The sequence below is a fragment of the Nannospalax galili genome, unplaced genomic scaffold, assembly GCF_000622305.1.
Source record: "Nannospalax galili isolate Female #2095 unplaced genomic scaffold, S.galili_v1.0 scaffold891, whole genome shotgun sequence".
In the NCBI taxonomy this organism is placed as follows: Eukaryota; Metazoa; Chordata; class Mammalia; order Rodentia; family Spalacidae; genus Nannospalax; species Nannospalax galili.
The window spans coordinates 1,053,700-1,073,837 of record NW_008330576.1 but is presented as its reverse complement, the minus strand read 5'-3'; the positions used below and the strand labels follow the sequence as shown (position 1 = coordinate 1,073,837).

Genomic DNA, 20,138 nt, shown 5'->3' with positions numbered 1-20,138 from the left:
TCCAGGACAGCTGGGGCTACAGGGAGACCCTGCTTCAAAAAGACAAAAAAAAAAAAAATTGCTCTGAGTTGCTGACCTAAGCTTTATATTTAAAAAAAAAAAAAAAATCATTAAGTGAATTTTGGCTGGAATTATGACAGAATTCTGTAGTGGCCCTAAACATACTTCTATTTCGTATTATATATTTACATGAAGTAGTCTTGAAATTGGCAATAATAAAACTAAAATTATCAGGGACTGGAGATATGGTTCAGCAGTTAAGAGCACTGGATGCTCTTGCAGAGAATCTAGTTCAAACCCTAGCACCTATATGGCGGCTAACAACCATCTGTACCTCCAGTTCCAGGGGATCTGATGCCTCTTCTGACCTCCACGGGCACTGCACAACATGGGTGCACATACATGCACATTATGAACAGACAGGCAATACACTCATCTTCAGCCATCGTCAGTTCAGCTGGGTCTTTTTGCAAAAGATCACAGCTGGGCTTGTTGACTCAACAGCTGATGTCCCCTCATAGGAGGGGGTGGCAAGGGTGATGGGACCCTCCCCTGTGTATCCAGCCACTCCTCCCAACTCATGGTATGCAATTCTGCTTTACTTGCATACCTGAGAGGGCTAAAGTAGGCTGGGGAAGACTAAGGGAAGGGGTCCATCAATGGGGAGTCATCATCCTCGCTAAGTGCAACATCTTCCAGCGTGGCCACTTTAAGGTCACCCATACTCCTGCCCATAATCCTGCACCTGCTGCTCTGTAGGTGGAACCTAATAAACTCACTGGTTCCCCAGGATGAACTTTATCATGTCTCAGTTTGTCCTTGGAAGCTGGGTAGGAGGGGTGGACATTGAGGAGAGAGTTTAGCAACAAAAGGTCTCAAGTGGAAAAAGTTCATGAATCCCTGGTTCTTAACCACAATCAGCAGCTACCTTTTCTTTGGTTTACAGTGAGGTGAGTGTTGTGAGGGGCTTCACCAGAGAAGACCACTCAGACAAAGTTTTGCCGAATGAAAGTCTTGTTGGCGAGTGACTACACAAGGGTGTCAGAACCCAAGTGTGTAGCCCTGAGCCACCTCTAGGGTAAGCTTTTATACAAAAAAACCATAACCAGCAGTGAAAAGCTTAAGTTCCCAAGCTTGCAGGTGGAAAGCCCCTTTAGCAATTTCTATTCTATTAAGTAACAGTTACTATTTTGCAGAAGCAAGCCAAGCATGACCTACAGAAGCCATAAATCTGCAGTTATCAGGTGCTCTCCAGGACATGCTGACCTGTTCCCAAGACAACTGGGGTCCTGCTGACAAGTGTTCCCATACCCTGGGCCAACTGCCTGACATTTTCAGAGACTAGAGTCAGCCTAAACTTTAACATGGTGTAGCTATGGTTAAGAAGTGCTGTATCACAACAGTAGAGGGCAACCTTTTACTAGAGTTATCATTACTGTAATATACATTTTAATTTCTTCTTTACATATCTACAAGCCTCCCTTATTGAGAGAATGTGCCTTGACCTCCAACCTCAATAAGCCTTCCCTTTCTCCTGCCAGTGCCCACCCCCAGCATTCCCCCAAATTTACCCATTTTCTCTTTGCCTGCTGTTCTAGTTTGTTCCTCCATATAGCTGTGACAAATACTCTGACCAATACCAGTTTGGGGATAAAAGGGTTTATTCGGCTTACATCTCCTGGGTCACAGTTCAAGACTGAGGGAGCCCAAGGTAGGAACTCAGGGCAGGAACCTGGAGGTAGGAGCTGGAGCACAGGCCATGGAAGAATGCTGCTTACTGGCTTGCTCCCCTGGCCCCTGCTCAACCTGTTTTCTTATACAACATAGGCCCACCTGCCCAGGGATGGCACCATCCACAGTGGGTTGGGCCCTTTCACATCACTCAATAATCAAGAAGATGCCCCACAGATGTGGCCACAGGCCAGTCCAATGGCAACAATTCACCAATTAAGGCTCCCTCTACCAGGTGTGTCAAGTTGACAACTAAGCTATCCAGCACACTTGCCCTTACTTTGCACTGTTTCTATGAACTTTTTGCCTCAAGTTCTTTTTAGATTGCATGGCATCGTAAACATGCAAACTGGCTGACCATGAACAAGATGATAGAAATATGACCTATCTGGTTAATCTGAATAAAGTATAGGAACTATCTTCATGCCAAAGAAAAATCTAGAAACTGGGGAACTTTGAAAATATAAGGACAGTTATGTGTGAAGATTCAGTTATTAAGAATCATGGCTTTGGTTGGGCATGGTGGCACTTGCCCTTAATCCCAGCACTTAGGAGGCAGAGGCAGGCAAAACTCTGAGTTCAAGGCCAGCCTGGTCTACATGGCAAGTGCCAGGCCAACTGGGGCTACAGGGAGACTGTCTCAAAAGACAAAAAAAAACAAAAAACAAAAAAAAAACATGGCTTTGGAAGAAATTGGTATTGGTGAAATATATATTAAATGTATAAATACATGATGAATCTCATGAAGCTTATAGAGCCAACCCTGAGAAACACACATTCACACAATTATGCGAGAAAGTTATGAGTTCCTATCCTGGGTGCTCTCTCTAAAGGTCATCTATTAGCCTTTAAACCTCATCTAAAATACACTATTAGCTGGGAATTCTTATCGGTTAAAGGCTATAGATGCAGCAATCCTTGTGAAGCACTTTTTACCAAACCACTACAAGTAATAGGTTTTATTATTTGGCAGCGTCTTACACTGTAGCCCGGGATGGTCTCAAACTTTCAATCCTCCTGCCTCAGCCTCTTGAGTACTGGGATTTCCATGTGTGCCATCATATCTGCTTTGTAGTGACCATGTTTATTCTCAAAGAACAGTGAATGTTTAGAGGGTAATTTCAAATAGCCTTTTCATGACACTTCTGTTTGGGATTTCACGAACAAACTGGTAATTCTTTGTCACAAGATGTAAGTAACACTTAATACATAGAGAACATTACAAGGAAGAAGGGAGGAGAGGGCAGCAAACTAGAATGCCTGAAATAACATACATAAAGAAAAACACACATTGATGCATACAGAATGGTGCTTGATAAATGATTCTGGGTGATTCCAACTTTTTTATTAAGTGCATAAAAAGTAGTCCTCATTTTATAAGACCAAAAACAGTCAAAGATCTGTGGACATATAATTGGTACACTTACAAACTGATTCCACAACAAAACTCTATGTGGACACAATCTATGTTATATTCAGTCTGCATATTTACACAATACTTGCTGCAAAGTGAACACAAGATGAACTGCCACCATTTCAGTTCAGTACATATTTGATATAGTTTCAAGACAAAGTTTTCCACCAATTTTCTATTTTGTGAAAAATACAGCAAGACTGTAATATAAAGGTTCCAATGTTTCCATGTTACTGAAATATAGCTGAAGTTTTAGGTTTTAATTATCTGTTATCTCTGTTTTACTGTTGACCTTAAAATAGTAGATGCTAATATATAGTTCTTTTAATATTTTAAAAAACTCTTTGACAATATAATTCTGAAGGATATGTGTATATATTCATTCGATAAACATGATTTATTTTAATACAGGTCACAAAAGTTCAATTAATTAACCAAAATTCTGTATCTTATTTCCTGCCAGCTAAAGTTTGGTTTTAAATTTGACTATAGATCAAAAGCAGTAGTAAAGAATTTATTTCTTAAGATTAGCTCCAAAAATTACTCGGTAGCTTTTAAACTATTTCACCACTTATAAATGTAAATCACTAGATAGTCTATGCCACCAGTTCTTTGTATCAGAATAGTCCAGACTTGGGTGCCACATCAGGACCAGTGAGCAAAAATTGAGAGTTTCTGTATTGTTTCTGGTTCCCAGGTGAAAGGGACATGTGGTATACTGTGGGAAACCCCTCATTGTCAGCTTCTAAACCTATGGGGGTTTCATCTTTTAAAGTATACCAGAATCACTGGAGGGAAACTTTAAAAATAAAATAAGCAAACCAAACAAAAACAGATTCCCTTTGATATACTGAGGGTGGTGTCCAGGAGGCAGCATTTTAAACAACCACAACAACTGGCCCCAAACCACCAAAAGAGCAATGCATAGTCTTTGTTGGATGTTTTATATAAATGAGTACATTCAGCATTAGTGACAGTGTCCTCCAAGTCCCAGTGAATTCATCCCAGGAAGTGACCAAGGGTAACAGATTTCAAACATTTACATTCTTAAATATGAGGTCAAGACCAAGTGACTTGTGGGACCATAATTCATTCATTAAAGAAGGAAAAGACTCTCAAAGAAATTACTTATGCCTTTAAACCAACCAGTTCTTAGCATTCATCTTTAATGCTTTCTCTATTGTTTGCCTGATATGTGATCAGAGGTAGTAATTCCGGCCTACTGAAATTGTCACATAGATTATAAAATAGGTAATTAAAATCAGACACCTGTACAGGTTCTGCAGTGTCCACATGCAGTTGGGATTAGAAACCAACTGGACACTACATACTACAAGAGCAGAGTATGCTAGGACACTCTTGATGTGAAACAATGAAAATTCGTGTTGCCCTCACAGAGTAAATTCCTACATATAATATCAAGAAAACATTCTAGAAATACTAGAGTATCATGCTGCCTCTTTTACCGAACTATTTACCCATTTTCCACCAATCCTGTAATTATCTATTAAAGTGAGCAACAGATTTCACTCTACACTAAAAGCACAGAACTTATCTCACCAATGATTATGTGTACATTTGAAAGTGTGGAGGGCCACCATCACCAGCCAACTTTAGGAATTGATGTAATTCTGTCTTGAGCCCCAAATCTATTTCAGCACCAACACTAAAAAGCAGAGAATGGATGAAGAATCTATCTGGCATCCACTGACCTAGCCTATAGCTACAGCACTTGTTCCTGCATGGATACCTGCACTACGCTCAGCACTCGTCTCTGTGTGTACACTCTTCCACTATGTTCAGCACTTGTTCCTGTGTGTACACTCTTTCGCTATGTCCTTTACAAAGGCTTAGCCTCCATTCTCCTGTGAGATTTGTGATCAGACAACTGGCATTTCTCTTTAAGCAGTCAAAAAAGCAATTACCAAAACTCAGAGTCACACTGCAGAAAAGGCATGTCATCATAAAATGAGAAACTCAAACTTTAAATCCTACTCAGGAAGCTAAAACAGTCATACTCATTTTGAATTGGAGTTCAGACCCTTATAACAAAGCATTTTCCAGTTTACAAATGATTCAAGGTCAAAATAACAAATTTTTAAATTAAACAAAACTTGAAGAGTTTACACATGAATATCAAAAACAAGTGGCACTGTGTCTACTACTGAAAGAAAGGCTTCTTGAGACAGCAATCCTGGGTAAGGCTTTCAAGACATGTGCAATGGGATAAGGCACTGCCTGAACCTCACTCTACACGTACATACTATAAATTCTATGCATACATACTATAAATTCGCAGTGTACGGGGCAGGGAAAGAGCACACCACAAGCACAGCTGCTCATGTCCTTTTGGCTGGCTTGGCTGTTAACTGCTTTTCTCTTTCAAATTCCTTTTCTCGTTGCTGCTCCCTTTCCAGCTCTTCTTTTTGCCTCTTCTGTTGCAACTTAAGTGCTCTTTTCTGTGTGTGTGGAGAGAAGAGAAAGAAGAGAGCAAGAGCAAGAGAGAGCGAGAATACCAAGGGTTACGGTTTATGGTGTAATTTAAAATCCTGTGTTTAACTTTTAAAAAATATTTTATTATTTTTATTTTATGTGTATGATGCATTTCCTGCATGCAGGTAAGTGCACCCATGTTGTGCAATGCTGCGGAAGACAGAAGAGGCTGTCAGATCCCCTGGAACTGTAGTTACGGACAGTTGTTAGCTGCCATGTGGGTGCTGGGATTTGAACCTGGGTCTTCTACAAGAACAGCCAGTGTTCTTAACCTCTGAGCCATCTCTCCAGCCCCTGATGTTTAACTTTTAAATGTCATTTCTGTAATGTGCTGGATAACTTCAGTTGTCACCTTGACACACCTGGGTAGAGGGAACCTCAACTGAGGATCTGTGGCCATGTCTGTGGGATATTTTCTTGATTGTTGAGTGACGTGGGAGGGCCCAGCCCACTGCTGGTGGTAACACCCCTGAGCAGGTAGTTTTGGGTTGTATAAGCAGGCTGAGCCAGTCATGGTGGTGCACACCTTTACTCCCAGCACTTGGGAAGCAAAGGCAGGCAGATCTCTGTACATTCAAGGCCAGCCTGGTCTACAGAGTTCAAAAAAACTAAAAAAAAAAAAGGAAAGAAAAAAGAAAGCAAGCAAGCATAGGTCAGAGGAGCAAGCCAGTAAATAATCTGTGCTTCAGTTCCTGCCCTGACTTCCCTCAGTGATGTATTGTAACCATGACCTGGGAGAGGTAAGATAAAATAAACCCTTTCCTCCCCAAGTTGGTTTCGGTCAGTGTTTTTATCACAGCAATAGAAAGTAACTAAGACAGGTAATTTCAGATCCTCTTAAAAACTTTGTTAACTTGAGACTGAAGAGATGTCTCAGCAGTTAAGAGCACTGGTTGCTCTTGCAGAGGACTTGAGTTCAATTCCTAGCACCCACATGGCAGCTAACAACCATTTGTACCTCCAGTTCCAGGGGACACCGACACCACCTTCTGACTCTGAGGGCACTGCATGACACAGGTGCACATGCAGGCAATATACCCATACACATAAAATAAAAATAATAAAATGTTTTTAAAAAATTTTGTTACTCCAAGCCCTTATGAAATGTGAACCCCTCCTGAGTATACAGAGACTACAGCCCACCAGCCCAGCTACTCTGGAAGAAGCTGGGAAGCTTTATTTTTAGAGGGAAATAACATAGAAGATATGTTACTGTATATAGAAGTATAAAAAGTCGAAAAATGAATACTGAAGGAAAAAAACCTACTTTGAAAAAGAAAGTGAAAAGGTTCTCCACTCACCTTTAACTTTGACGTTTTTTCATGAAGCATCAGCATCTCTTTTCTTATGCTCACCAACTTGGTGTGATAGTGCTTCGCTTCAGTGAACTTAAACACAGAAAGTCAAGTTAAAACAGAACGAAATGACAAATATACCAATACCCAAATTAACCTCATCCTTCCTAAACTGGTCAATTTTCAGGGCCTTAATTATGTTCTCTTTTTTGAGACATGGTCTCCCTGGCCTGAAAATCGCTAGGCAGACCAGGCTGGACTTGGTGAGATCCATCTGCCTTTGCTTCCAGAAAGCTGGGATTAAAGTGTGAACCACCAATGCCTGGCTTTATTTTCATATTTAAATTCCGTAATACAAAATTTCATTTAACCATTAGTAGGATCTTACAAACATCTAATTCAGTTTGGTCGACAAAAAGGTTATTAAACATAAAACAGACCTTTATATTGAATATAAACATTGTGCTTCAAAAATATACATTATCCAAAAATTAAAACACTCTCTACTACCTTTATAAAAGAGGGAATGCGCCAGCATACATAGGACAGTGTAAGTGATATGTCTGCCTATTACAAAATTCCAAGCTTGTAACCACAGATATGAGAGCATGGTGAACAAATTCAGTCATGTTTCTTGAGTTTTTAAGGTCATACCAGCAAAACAGCCACTAAAGAATGTCCACTTTGCATCTCAGCCTGCACAATCAAAAAGGAAGAAGGCCCACATAGGTGAGATAGAAGGGAAAGAACTTACTCTCGGACAAGGCGACAGAAAGAGATAAAGGAGAGCAGTGTCAGGAGGGAGAGCACCACTTTACGTGGCTGAAAGTTAAGTCACAGTCTACAGTCCCTCTCTGTCAGGGCCTTCCATTTTCAACTCCTACATGAGAATTAAAACCACTCTTTAAAAAGTAGAAGAAACCAGAGGAGAACATAGTTTTTATCCTTTCAGACTGACTCAACAGAATTCTATCATTCATTCAACATTCACTCATTCAACAAATGTCCATTCAACTGCACCAGGAGTTCAGAGGGAAAAGAAAAGCAGGTCAGCTGCATAGCCTCACTCACCATAGCCTTGCTCGCCTCTTTCACACAGAGCAGACTATTTACTACAGCAAGTCTCTGTCTGATGCTGGAGAACACTTGATAATCGTGTAAGGAAAACATTCCTAAACCACATTTGTCCAATGAAAAGTCTATTTTTGAGGTATGTATGAATCCTTACAAAACCATGTAAAATAAGTTATTTCTAATGTTCAAGAGGGAAAGAAAGGTAGGAAGACGTTCCTTGTTTGTTAAGTCCCTTTTCTTAGAGTATTATTTTCTCTCCTAACAGTTTCTAATGAAATTCAATTACTCATACTGAAGGATATAATCATTCTCAAAGTGTCTATTTCAGTCCATGGCATTAATTCATTAAGGCACTACAAATATGGATAAAGAAAATAAAACATTAAGAAACCACGTAATTGACAATTCAAGAGAGAATACACTTTCCCTGATAGTAAAAATAGTACCTCAAAAGTTTCTCACTTCCAGTTTTCTGTCTAAGTCTTCATTTTATGAGCTCTTGTGGTGGTCTGAATGAAAATGTCCCCCATAGGCTCCAAGTGTTTGGACACTCTGTCCCCACATGATGGCACCGTTTTGGGAGGTTTTAGAAGGTGTGGCTATCCTGGAGGAAGCACATCACTGGGGGTGGGCTTAGAGAATTCTTAAGCCTTGCTGGATCTCTAGTCACTCTCTTGCTTCCTGTGCCTGTGTGATGATGTGAGAGCTTAGCTTCTGCTGCTCCTGTTCCAGCCACCTCCAGCTACCATGCCTCCCTGCCATGACGGACTGTAATTCCCCTGGAACTGTAAGTTCAAATAAACTCTTCCTTCTATAAATTGCTTGGGTCAGTGTTTCTATCACAGTGACAGAAAAGTGAAAATACAGTAATATTCCACGATCTAAGTTAAATTTCCTATTACAACAAGTTCAATATGTGAAAGAGAACAATTCAAGATTATGAGTGCTCTAAAAAGTCAATCAACATGTCCTGTTTAAAAAACAGATGCTAAACATTAGAGAGTAAGATCCTCAATATACAAAAGTACACAGGTGGGAAGATAAATCTACATATTTCTAAAATAAGACGTCATTAAGTGACATAAAATCGTACTTACCAGAGCATTGATATCCAACATAGAATGACATTCTTTAAATTTTGAAATCTCTTGCTCCAGTGTATCTAGTAATATAACTTGGTTCTGTCTGAAACAAAAGCACACAGCCACAGTGAACTTTCCATTTTGTGAGTGTTGGCTCATTTCGAGGAACCTCATCCTTGGCTAATGTGAAAATCTGGAAATTAAACTGGCAATGTTTTGTCTCTCTAATGCTTATTTGCCTTAGAAAAATCTTTTTCAATATATCATCCCCAAGACATATTCTGACAACTGAGTAGCCTTCATTCTTGCCTCAATTTCAGACTCTAATAACAAAAATAATTCAATTATTTTAAAGTATTTTATTGTTCTAAATAAATGTCTGCATTATCTCCCCAAAAGTTCTCTTTTATACTTTTGCCTAAGGAACTTAATTTTTCCCTTTGTTTGTCAGAGTCTCCCTGTAGCCCCAACTGGTCTGGAGCTCGCTATGTAGAGCAGGCTGGCCTCGAGCTCACAGAGATCCACCCTCATGCTGGGATCAAAGGTGTACACCATCACACACCCAGCTTGAGAAACTCAATTTTTTAGACATCTTAAAATTTCAGCATTCTCAAAAAGTAAATCAGAAACACTGCAGTTTTTCTAAGTCACATTACAGTTATGCCTAAATTAAGAAATAGCCTGACTCAGCATTCCTTTTAAGGCCGTAGACAGACCAAACTCACAACTCTGAACTCTGAGAACCCATTTGTTCAGCTGTCTCTCAGAACCGTGCTCCTGAGCTGGGGCTTTGCTCACTCTTTATTGAATCAGTATCTCCAACAAGAAATGGTAAAATAGAAGTCAGGCCCACTCTTATCAAAGACTCTTGCCCTTTAATCTCTAGGCCTAGAACATCACATGGACACAATAACAGGCTTCTTCGATCATTGTTTGCAATGAGAAAAGACGCAGCTTTCAGTGTTTTGATATGTAAAGCATTCATATCCACGCTCATTCCCTGTCTTAGGTAGAGGGCAAGGAGGGGTCCTGAGAGATCAGAGGAGCACATGGCTCAGTGAACTTGTTTATATCACAAACTGCAACTTTTTGGTTGCAAGGTTAGGTAAAAGTCTTTAATCCAGATTATGTCCATACTGTAAAAGTCACACCTATAAAACATGACTTTTCTGATTCAAGGTTAGGAAAGATGCAGTATCAAGAGGTATTTTTTTTTTTTAAAGAGTAAATACAAAGCATGATGAAAAACAGCACAGAACTGGGAATCAACCTTTCTCTGCAGTGATGTAACTTTGGAAATTCGGGTTACTTCCTTCGACTTACATCTCACTTAACAAAGTTCAGACAAATTCAAAGTCTCCTCATCAAAATTCTGATTCAAATTCTATGAAGGAAGAAAAAAAGTAACTTCCTATTCCTCTCCAGATTAAATATAACAGACACAGGTTAAGTGACAAGGAGTCACCTAAGTGAATATTTATGAGGAAAATAAATTGTACAGTTTGTTGCAAAATAAAGAGCAATGGAAAAAGAAGTGGTAACAAGACTGAAAGCAGCCGCTCACCCACCAGCCTCAGTCTACCACACAGGCCACAAGTGTGTCCTGCTTTCAGATCATGGGTGAAGATGTTCAGAATAAAGGACGGGAACACTCATCAACTTAGCCAGATGACATACATGGGACAGCAAAAACGGGCTACAAAGGAAACCGAAGCTTCAGTATCAACAAATCGGGTAAGCCATCAACCAGATGAAGAAGAAAAGAGAAAGGATAAGAACTGCCAACATCATTCATGAAGAGAGGGTCACACTCCTGACCTCATATTAAAAGGACAATAAAGGAGTAAATACTGCCAACAACTCTCTCACCACGAACCTGACTTAGATGGGAAAGATTAATGCTTTAAAAGACACAAGTTATCAAAACTCATATAAGGACCACTTAAGATTTACTATAGAGCTTCAGAAAGCAATACAATATGGCATTAGCAAAAGAACATACACACTGATCAATGGAACAGAGCAGCAAGCCTTAAACTGACCTAAGTAATCAACTGCTGCTTGACAGCAAAGCGGTAGAGGAAGAACAGGCTTCTCAAGAACAGGGATTTCCACGTACAAGGAAGTGAACCTTTCACAGATGTCACAAAAATTAATTCAAAGTGCATCACAGATCTAAATGGAAAATTAAAATATCTAGAAGAAAACACATGGGAAAATCTAGGTGACCTTGGTTTGGTCATGAGTTTTCAGATACAAAAGCATGGCCTATGAAAGGAAAAACTGCCAATTCAGACTTTATTAAAATTAAAATCTCCAGCCGGGCATGGTGGCGCATGCCTTTAATCCCAGTACTCAGGAGGCAAAGGCAAGCAGATCTCTGTGCGTTCAAGGCCAGCCTGGCCTACACAGCGAGTTCCAGGGCAGCTGGGGCTACAGGGAGACCCTGTCTCAAAAAGACCAAAAAACAAAGAGAAACCACAGACCTGGAGAAAATATGTGTAAAACATATAAAGGTCTTGTTTAAAAAATACACAAAGAACTCTTAAAATTCAACACATGGGAAAACTTTAAATGGGAAAAAAAAGATGTAAGTAGACACCTGTTATTTATTAATGAATTTGTCTGACCCTTTGTACCAGGTCTCTGGCACAGTTTCTAAAATTCTTGCAATTTCCCAAGTGATAGGAATGGCTTTGTTTAGACCAGTTCCTTGAATCACACCTGTGTTTATGCTAATGAAGTGAATAATGAGGTGTCTTTCCATGAGCACCTTGAGATGGGGCAGGGAGGTGGGGGAGCTAGACACAAGATTAGATGGTTGGGGCTTGGAACCATGTGATGATATGAGCTCAGAGGAGAGGACACTGGAGACTGTTTCAGTTCCATGACCAGTAATTCAATCGGTTGTGCCTACAAAATGAAACCATGATGAAAACTCACTTGAAGATCCCTAATTAGTGAACACATTAATTGCCTGGAAGGAAACACACCTAAACTTTACTGGGAGAGGGCACAGAATTTCTGTGTATGTGATCCTCCCAGACCTGGCCCTATAAAACAATAATTTTAAGTATAGTGCTTTCCAAATCTATCAATCTGACACTGCAGTAGAAGGCTCCTAGGCCAGCGAAATGGCTCACTTGCTGCCAAGGCTGAGGCCCTGAGTTCGATCCCAGAACCCACACTGTGGAAGAGGAGAACCAACTCCTGAAAGTTGTCCTCTTGACTTCCATATGGTACACCCCCAACACATTCACAATAAATAAAATGTACAAAGACAATTAGAAGTCTCCAAAGAACACTTAGAACAGTGAGGCAGACAAAGATGACTGAACTTCTATTCCCCTGAAACCCTGTATAATCTTCGGTAAACTTGCCAAGATTATGAAGCTTGCTGAAGTATCTGAGTGTAGTTCCACAGCGGGTCCAAGAGTGGACCATCCAGGGAGTTCCTTGAGGCTCTCTGCAGTTCTCTGGCTACATCAGGGGCCTAAGCTCAGAACTTCTATTTTTGTCTTTTCATTGTTCTAAAAATGATGAAGATAGCCCATCCACACCACCCTGGGGCTTCACTCCAGAGACCCAGCCCACAGCCCACAGCACCTCACAAGTACTGCCTTCAGCCTTCATCAGAAAAACCTCTCTTTCCAGTGAACTGAGGTGACTACAGAGACTTACAGCTGTACAAGGTGCTGGGAGGCTGAGGAGTGCTCAGCCCTCAACAGGACATTCACAGCACTCCCTCCAAGGCTCAGGAAACAATGCAGAGGAGGGGGCAGAAAGAATATAAAAGCCAGAAGAGAGGGAGAAGACTAAGATGCCACCTTCTGAATAAGACACAGACACTGCAATTACAAACTCACAGCTGCAGATGATTGTGCGGGGTGTGCACAAGAATGGGCCCATCAACAGCAGCTGAACTGTTTCCTACTGATAGATCCAGGGACAGAGGGTAGTTATTGTCTCCAGCTATGTACACACTGACAACCCACTGGACTGCAGTAGACAGTCTCGATCCAGTGCTTACACAGACAGTCCTGGCTAAACTAAATGGTTTACAAAACAAAACCAAAAGTCATAAATCTGGGAAAGGAACAGGTAGGAAAGAGTCAGGCACTGATAGAAGAGAGGGTGGGGCAATGCTTGAGACAGCGTACCCAAGACAAGCTCAGGCTGAAGCCAGACAAAAATCCCATGGATGGAAGAGGTGTGCAAGAAGCCCAGCCCCAGCTGAGGAACTAGTGGCAAGTGATAGCTCCTGAGAGAGAGAGAGTCAGTTTTCTTGAAGGGTGTGACACTAGGAAGGTTGACCAGGCTTCCGGGGACGGACCCACACCTAAGAGCATCTGGGGAACTCAAATTAGGCTCAATAGGCCTCACCTCAATCTATATAATTTTATATATACACACACACGTTGGAGATATGGCTCTGTAGTTAAGAACACTTGCTGTTCTAACAGAGGACCCACGTTTGATTCCAAGCACCCACATGGCAGCTAACAACTGTCCATAACTCCAGTGCCAAGGGATCCAATATCCTCTTCCAAGTTACTTTAACTTCTCTGACCTTCGTTTCCTCAGCTGCAAATGGGGATGATATTAAATACCTCATTAGGTTGATGTGAGAACTAACCGATGAACTACTTAATTAATCAAGACATGAAGGTAAGGTTCTGGACACGTGAGCATATACAGCACATATAAGAGATGATTTTTATCATCATCATCGTCATCATTATTATTGCCTTGGCCCCTAGGAAGATAAGTGGGCTATTCAAAACATGAAATTTTAGCTGCTCTCCAGTTAAAATCTGTAATTAAACTTTAGTCCCCAGCTTCCTATGCGTTAAACACTACCCAGACACATCCTGCTTGCAGAGTTTCTTACCTTCCTACACTGCACCGCATTTCATCCAAACTTTCCCACAAAACCTTAAATGACTTTCTTGCTACAAGACTAGCATCACAATGCAAGGCATACTATGCACCTGGAATTTTTTTAAAAAATCTCATAGGACAGGCAGAAAACTGAGGCTGCTGACAACTCAGAAACTATGAAACAGTGGGCACACACAGTATATAGTAACTGCACTCAGCACCTTAAAGCCAACAATTATAACATTACTAACAATTATAAACCGTGCTGTTGACTATCCTCTCCATGTGACCAATAAAGTCTTGAAAGACGTTTCCAAAAGGCCTGACAGCAAGAGCAGTTCAAGCCACGTTAAAGCTGGCCACCACAAAAAGAAATGACAGAAGGTCAGCTGGGATGGTGTGGAGAAGCTGGACCCAGGATGAAGCAGAAGCTAAGTCTGTTGTCTCCGGGTGGGAACAGATAAAATCAGAGCACATGTTTTTGTATGCTGATCACAGTGGGAAGGAAGGAATGGATTTCATTTTGCCTGATGCTGTTCCTCTTAGCACACTCTCCAATCCTTCTTTACCTAGTGAAGTTGCTCACTGGGAATGATCATGCCATCTCAAAAAAGGTACTTAGGGATCCTGATAACACATGTGAACCAGCAACTGCAATCATACATGACTTTTATGGAGGCAATTTTTCAACTCAGAAGCAGGTATACAACCGTGCCACAACAATCCCTAGTGGGTAACATGTAAAACAGTGCTAGAACACCAAACTAATCACCCAGTCTACGTAATAGTTACAGGACGTTTTACAAGAAATTAGACACTCTAGGAGTATTCATTTCACTTTTCCCATTTGTAAAATATAGAAATGCTCAGTGGCTAAATGTTACAAAATACTATACTTTCATACTGTATGCAGCTATAGAGAAAGCTGTTACCACACCAACAAGGAAATGAGTGCCTGTCTGGCTCTGTCGGGCTTACGAGAGTTCCTGGAGGGCTTGTTTTGATCTCTGCAGGTCCGGCAGGTAGTGGGAAAGCAGTCCTTCTGCCAGCTGCTCCACAGCTTTGTCTTCTACAGTGAAGTCCTCTGCTAATCCTTCATCTGGAGAAGCGTCATTTAAACCTGTCCTCGAGCAGAAATCACATTAGGAAGCTCTTGAGTTATCACAGCATTGTAAGGAGGTTGGGGGACTGTAACTAGTAAGGGGGGAAAACCAGAGCAGAATGGAGTTGAAAACATGCCTTTAATCTCAGCACTCAGGAGGCAGAAAGAGGCATATCTCTGTGAGTTCAAGGCCAACCTAGTCTACATAGCAAGTTCTGGGCCAGCCATAGCCATATAGTGAGATCCTGTCTCAAAAACTTAAAATTAAAAATAAGGGTATTTCTACTTTAAAGCATAAGTAGTTCATCTCTCTGTGCACGCGCATGTGCGCGTGCGCTCACACACACACACACACACACACACACACACACACACACACACACTTTAACTCAGGGGGCCTTCTTTCCCCTACCCTAATCTTCTAGTTAATTATTGGAAATGTCTTAGTTATTCGTGTTTTTAAGTATAGATACTAAGATCTAGGCACTTCATTGTGGGAGATTAAAGAAAAAAGGGTCTTCACCCTTTTCATACAAGAAACATTTGTTGAACATTTACCACGCACTAATGTCTTAGTCACAACAAGTAAAGTAACTCCTCTCCTCAGGAAGTGCACAATACAGGGGAATCAGGGTGTAACAAATGCCATTACAAAAACAAACCATTACAGAAGTCTGGGGTGATTCTTTTTTGTTCTTTTAATTAATTTATTTATTATTTTTATTTTATGTGTATGCATATATTGCCTGCATGTAAGTAAGTGCACCCGTGTCGTGCAATGCCCGTGGAGGTTAGAAGAGGCTGTCAGATCCCCTGGGACTGGAGTTACAGACAGTTGTTAGGTACCATGTAGGTGCTGGGATTCAAACCTGGGTCTTCTTCAACAAAAACCAGTGTTCTTAACTGCTGAACCATCTCTCCAGCCCCAGTCCAGCATGATTCTTAAGGAAGAATGGGTTTTTGAGCAGCTTTAAAAATAAATGCCTTCATTTCTTTTTTGTTGTTGTTATTGTTATCTGTGTTAATCACTATAAAAATTTAAATCCATGGAAAAGGACACAACTTAACATTCTTTCAGAGGCTGGAGAGATGGCTTAGCAATTAAAAGCATTAACTCCTCTTGCAGAGGACCCAAGTTTGATTCCCACCACCCACATGGTGGTTAAAAACCATCTGTAACTCCAGTTCCAGGGGATCCAATGCCCTCTTCTGATCTCTGTGGGCATTGCACGACAGGTGCACCTACCTACATGCAGGTAATACACTCATACACATAAAATTAAAATGTAATTTTAAAAAAAATTCTTATGCCCTAATTCCAAATGGAGTCATTCTGGAGTTTCTTAGACTTCCAGAAACTGTCTTTACATATCCATTCATACAGTCTTTTTATCACAAATGAAACATCCTGTTCTGTAAGTTTTCTATTTTATTTTGTTTTAGGACAAAGTCTTGCCATGTAGTCCAGGATGGCCTTGAACTCCTGATCGTCTTGCTTCAGCCTCTCAAGTGCTGGCATGCACCACCACAACCAGCAACTCTTCTCAAATACATCTTTGCTATCTTTCAACAGTAATGCACACACAGATCTACTATATCCTTTTTAACAGAAACGTGTTCTACAGTAGTTGAACCAGTCCCTATGGATGGATGATTAGATTGTTTTCACTTTTTGCGATTTCAAATTATGCTGCAGGATCTTCTTAACTAATCTTTGGACATTCATGTTAAGAGTTTCTGTGGGATAAATTCAGTAGGATACAAAGATTATGCATCCTTTTGACACTGAAAAACTACCATCCTAAAAGATGGCACCAATGTACACAGCCACCACTATTTCCAAGTGGATAGAAACCTATGACAGAAGTTGAAGGAATGCAATACGAGTAAAGACACAAAATGAGGAAAGTACGAATATAAGGTGCCAGGAGCATGGGCATCACAGCATAGCAAAGATAAGCTATTAATACCATGCACTCGGCCTGCGGGAGAGCTAGTGAAGGCCAGGTTAATGGGTCTGAACTTGTTTAGAAAGTGGCAAGAAGTCACTGAAGGATTCTAAGCAAGGGAATGACATGCCACGTTTTATCTTGTAGCAGTAATGTTACAGCAGTGTAACAAACAAGTTGGAAGAATAAGAGACTGGAGGCAGCACTAGCTTTGTAAATGCAGCGATGTTTATAGAAGCGACTTAATTAGCTGGGAATTGGTCATTAAAGAAAAGCATGGCCAGGAAAATGCTGAGAGAATGGTTTGGGAATTCCCCTATATTTCTCGAACAAAAGATTGTTTTAAAAAGGCTCAACTGCCTTTGTACAAGCCTTTTTCATCTAACGTTCCTTGATGAATCAGAGAACACAGAAAATGCTTTTAGTGACTATGTTCCCAATCTCCTAAGGATGGTGATGCATAAACAATGCGTGAGTGTAACCCACCTCGTTCAATGGTTGCCTTCGCGCATTAATGATTAAATCTCCCTGGAACTGATCAAGAATGGCTGCTAGAGTAATGGGGATAAAGTCATGTCACCAAGCAAGCTGGGGGCATTTCATGCACGGCCAATATAGGATATTTCTCTGGAAACCGAACATCTTTCCGATAAACTCATCCCCAACCACTAACCCCATGGCAGAGTCAACATTGCGCTGCGCCGGGGACAAGACAAACTCAAATTTTCACCACCGCCCTCCACCATCTGCACCCAGTGGGACGCTTCGCCCGGCCTCCGAGGTCGCCGGGCAGGAGGTCTCTGGATCCCACTTCCGGCGGGGACCACCCGCCTCAGGCCGCCAGCGCAGACATACGCGGTCCCAGCCTTCCCCGCCCCCGCACCCCAGCGGGCATGTGTCCGCCCCACAGCCGTACCCAGCAGAGGCTCGCCGGCCTCCAGGCGGTCAGGGGGCGCGGTGGTCAGGGCCCTGCCCGCGGGCGGCGCCACAGGAACACTCATGTCACCGCGCTGGCACTGCCGAGGGCGAGTGCTGCGGACCGGTGGACGCCAAGAGGAACCCAACGGCTGCAGCGTCCTGGGGGACGAAAGCCGCAGCTGCACACGGAAGTAACGCCTGAACACAGCCCCAGGAACACGTGACCGCAAGTCCGGAAAACCAGCCCCCGGGTCGCGTTTTGAGGGCACTTTTACTTACGTGTGTTCCTGTTACGCCGAGGGTGGGCAGGGCGATGAGGGCTGCTCTGAGGTGGGTGGATGGACTGACGGACCCGTGGAGGCATGGTGGAAACCGGAAAAGCCTTGTGCTTGGTGGTGGCGGGGCCTAGTTCGATGGAATTCCTAGGGGCAGACCAACCCTTTCAGTGTTGTGTCCCTATTTAGGAAAAACCTTAAGAACAAGGACTTCGTGGTTTCCCAATTTGGACCGTAAAATACTCAGTTCGTACGTCTGAGTTTGAATCTCGTTAACTGAGGATTCAAAATTATTTGAATCTCTGTTAGTTGACTGTAAGGCTTTGTTGGCCGTCTTTTGAACACTTAGACCTGAAGTCCTGTGGTATGACGTCATGAGCTTTTGTGATATGCATAGCTAGGCCATGTTAAAGTTTAGGCTGACTCTAGCCTCTGAAATGATCAGGCAGTTGGTCCAGGGTATGGGAACACATGTCAGCAGGACCCCAGTTGTCTTGGGAACAGGTCAGCATGTTTGGAGTGCACCTGCTAACTGCAGATTTATGGCATCTGTAGGTTATGCTTGACTTGCTTCTGAAAAATAGTAATTGTTGCTTAATAGAATAGAAATTGTTAAGGGGACTATGTACCTGTAAACTTGGGAACTTAAACTTTTCACCCCTAGTTTCTCTATAAAAGCTTACCCTGGAGTTGGCCTGGAGCTACACACTTGCGTTGGGACACCCTTGTGTAGCTGCTGGCCAGCAAAGACCTTCACTGGGCAAAGCTTTGTCTGAGTGGTGGTCTCTGGTGAAGTACCTCACAACACTTTGATGGGGAACACTTGCATATGGGTAAATGCAGCACCACTGGAAATGGTTCCTTATATTGCTCCCCAAATCATGCGATTTTCCATACCGTAGCCAAAGCCATCTTCAAAAAAAAGAATTACATAAAACCTCAAAAGTGCGCCCGCTCCACATTTCCCTTATCAGTATGTTCACACTTCTTCCTCCGTTAGGCACTTTTCCACTCAAGAGTAGCAGCTCTTTACACCCTGTGATGAACGTCCATCCACCCTATATCCCTGAAACCTATAAATATGATAGGTTGCATAGCAAAGAACAGGAGTTCCTAGTTACCCTAAAATAGGAAGATTAGCCAGTGTTTTTCCATGGGCCCAGTGTAACAGGGTTTTTTAAACTCAGAGTGAAGAATGGGCCAAAGAACGATTTGACTATAAAGAATTAGTCAGATGTAGTATTGCTGGCTTTGAAGACAGAAGAAAGGCGCCTTCAGCCAGGGTTGTGGGTGACCTCCAGAAACTGGAAAATGTAAGGAAACGGAGTCCTCCCTAAAATTTCTCTAATGGAACTCAGCCCTGTGGACAGCTGACCTATAATTTGTAAAATAATGAATTTGTGATGGGGTTTAGCAATAGGAAAGCAGTGTGCCACCCTTCAAACATCTCTTGTTCAATGTTAGCATCAAAGTGTTCTTTCAGTGTGCAGTGCTCTTGCTCCCACTTGACTGGAGTATCCCATTCCTTTCAAAGTCCCATTCATCTTTTTTCTTCTTTGGTTTTTTGAAAGCAAGTCTCCCTATATCTCCAGGTGGTCTGGACTTGCTGTGTAGACTAAGCTAGCCCTCTCACAGGTATCCCCCTGTCTCTGCCTCTCAAGTACTGGGGTTAAAGGCATGTGCCACCACACCCAATCCCAATTATTTAAGGTGTTCTTAAATAATACATTTGTTGTGGTGGTTATTTTGTTTTATGAGATAATGTGTCATGTAGCTCAGGCTAGCCTCAAATTCAGTATGTAACTGGGGCTGGACTTGAACTTCTGTCCTCCTGCCTCTACTTCCCAAGTGCTAGGATTACAGACATGAGCTACCATGCCCAGTCATACCTTTACTTTAAAAGTTACTCATTAGTTCACTTCCC

The 20,138-nt window shown here is 41.8% G+C and overlaps 1 protein-coding gene across 1 annotated transcript; it reads right to left on the bottom strand.

The window, feature by feature from the left end:
* Nucleotides 1-3,040: 3,040 nt before the first annotated feature.
* Nucleotides 3,041-18,162, bottom strand: Bloc1s6 (biogenesis of lysosomal organelles complex 1 subunit 6). The gene is made up of 5 exons (XM_008849260.3): nt 17,938-18,162; nt 14,949-15,090; nt 9,105-9,192; nt 6,940-7,026; nt 3,041-5,604 (listed from the first exon to the last, which is right to left on the bottom strand). Exons 1-5 carry the CDS (start codon nt 18,020-18,022, stop codon nt 5,485-5,487), a joined length of 522 nt encoding a protein of 173 aa, XP_008847482.1. The 5' UTR covers nt 18,023-18,162; the 3' UTR covers nt 3,041-5,484.
* Between the last annotated feature and the right edge of the window lie 1,976 nt (nt 18,163-20,138).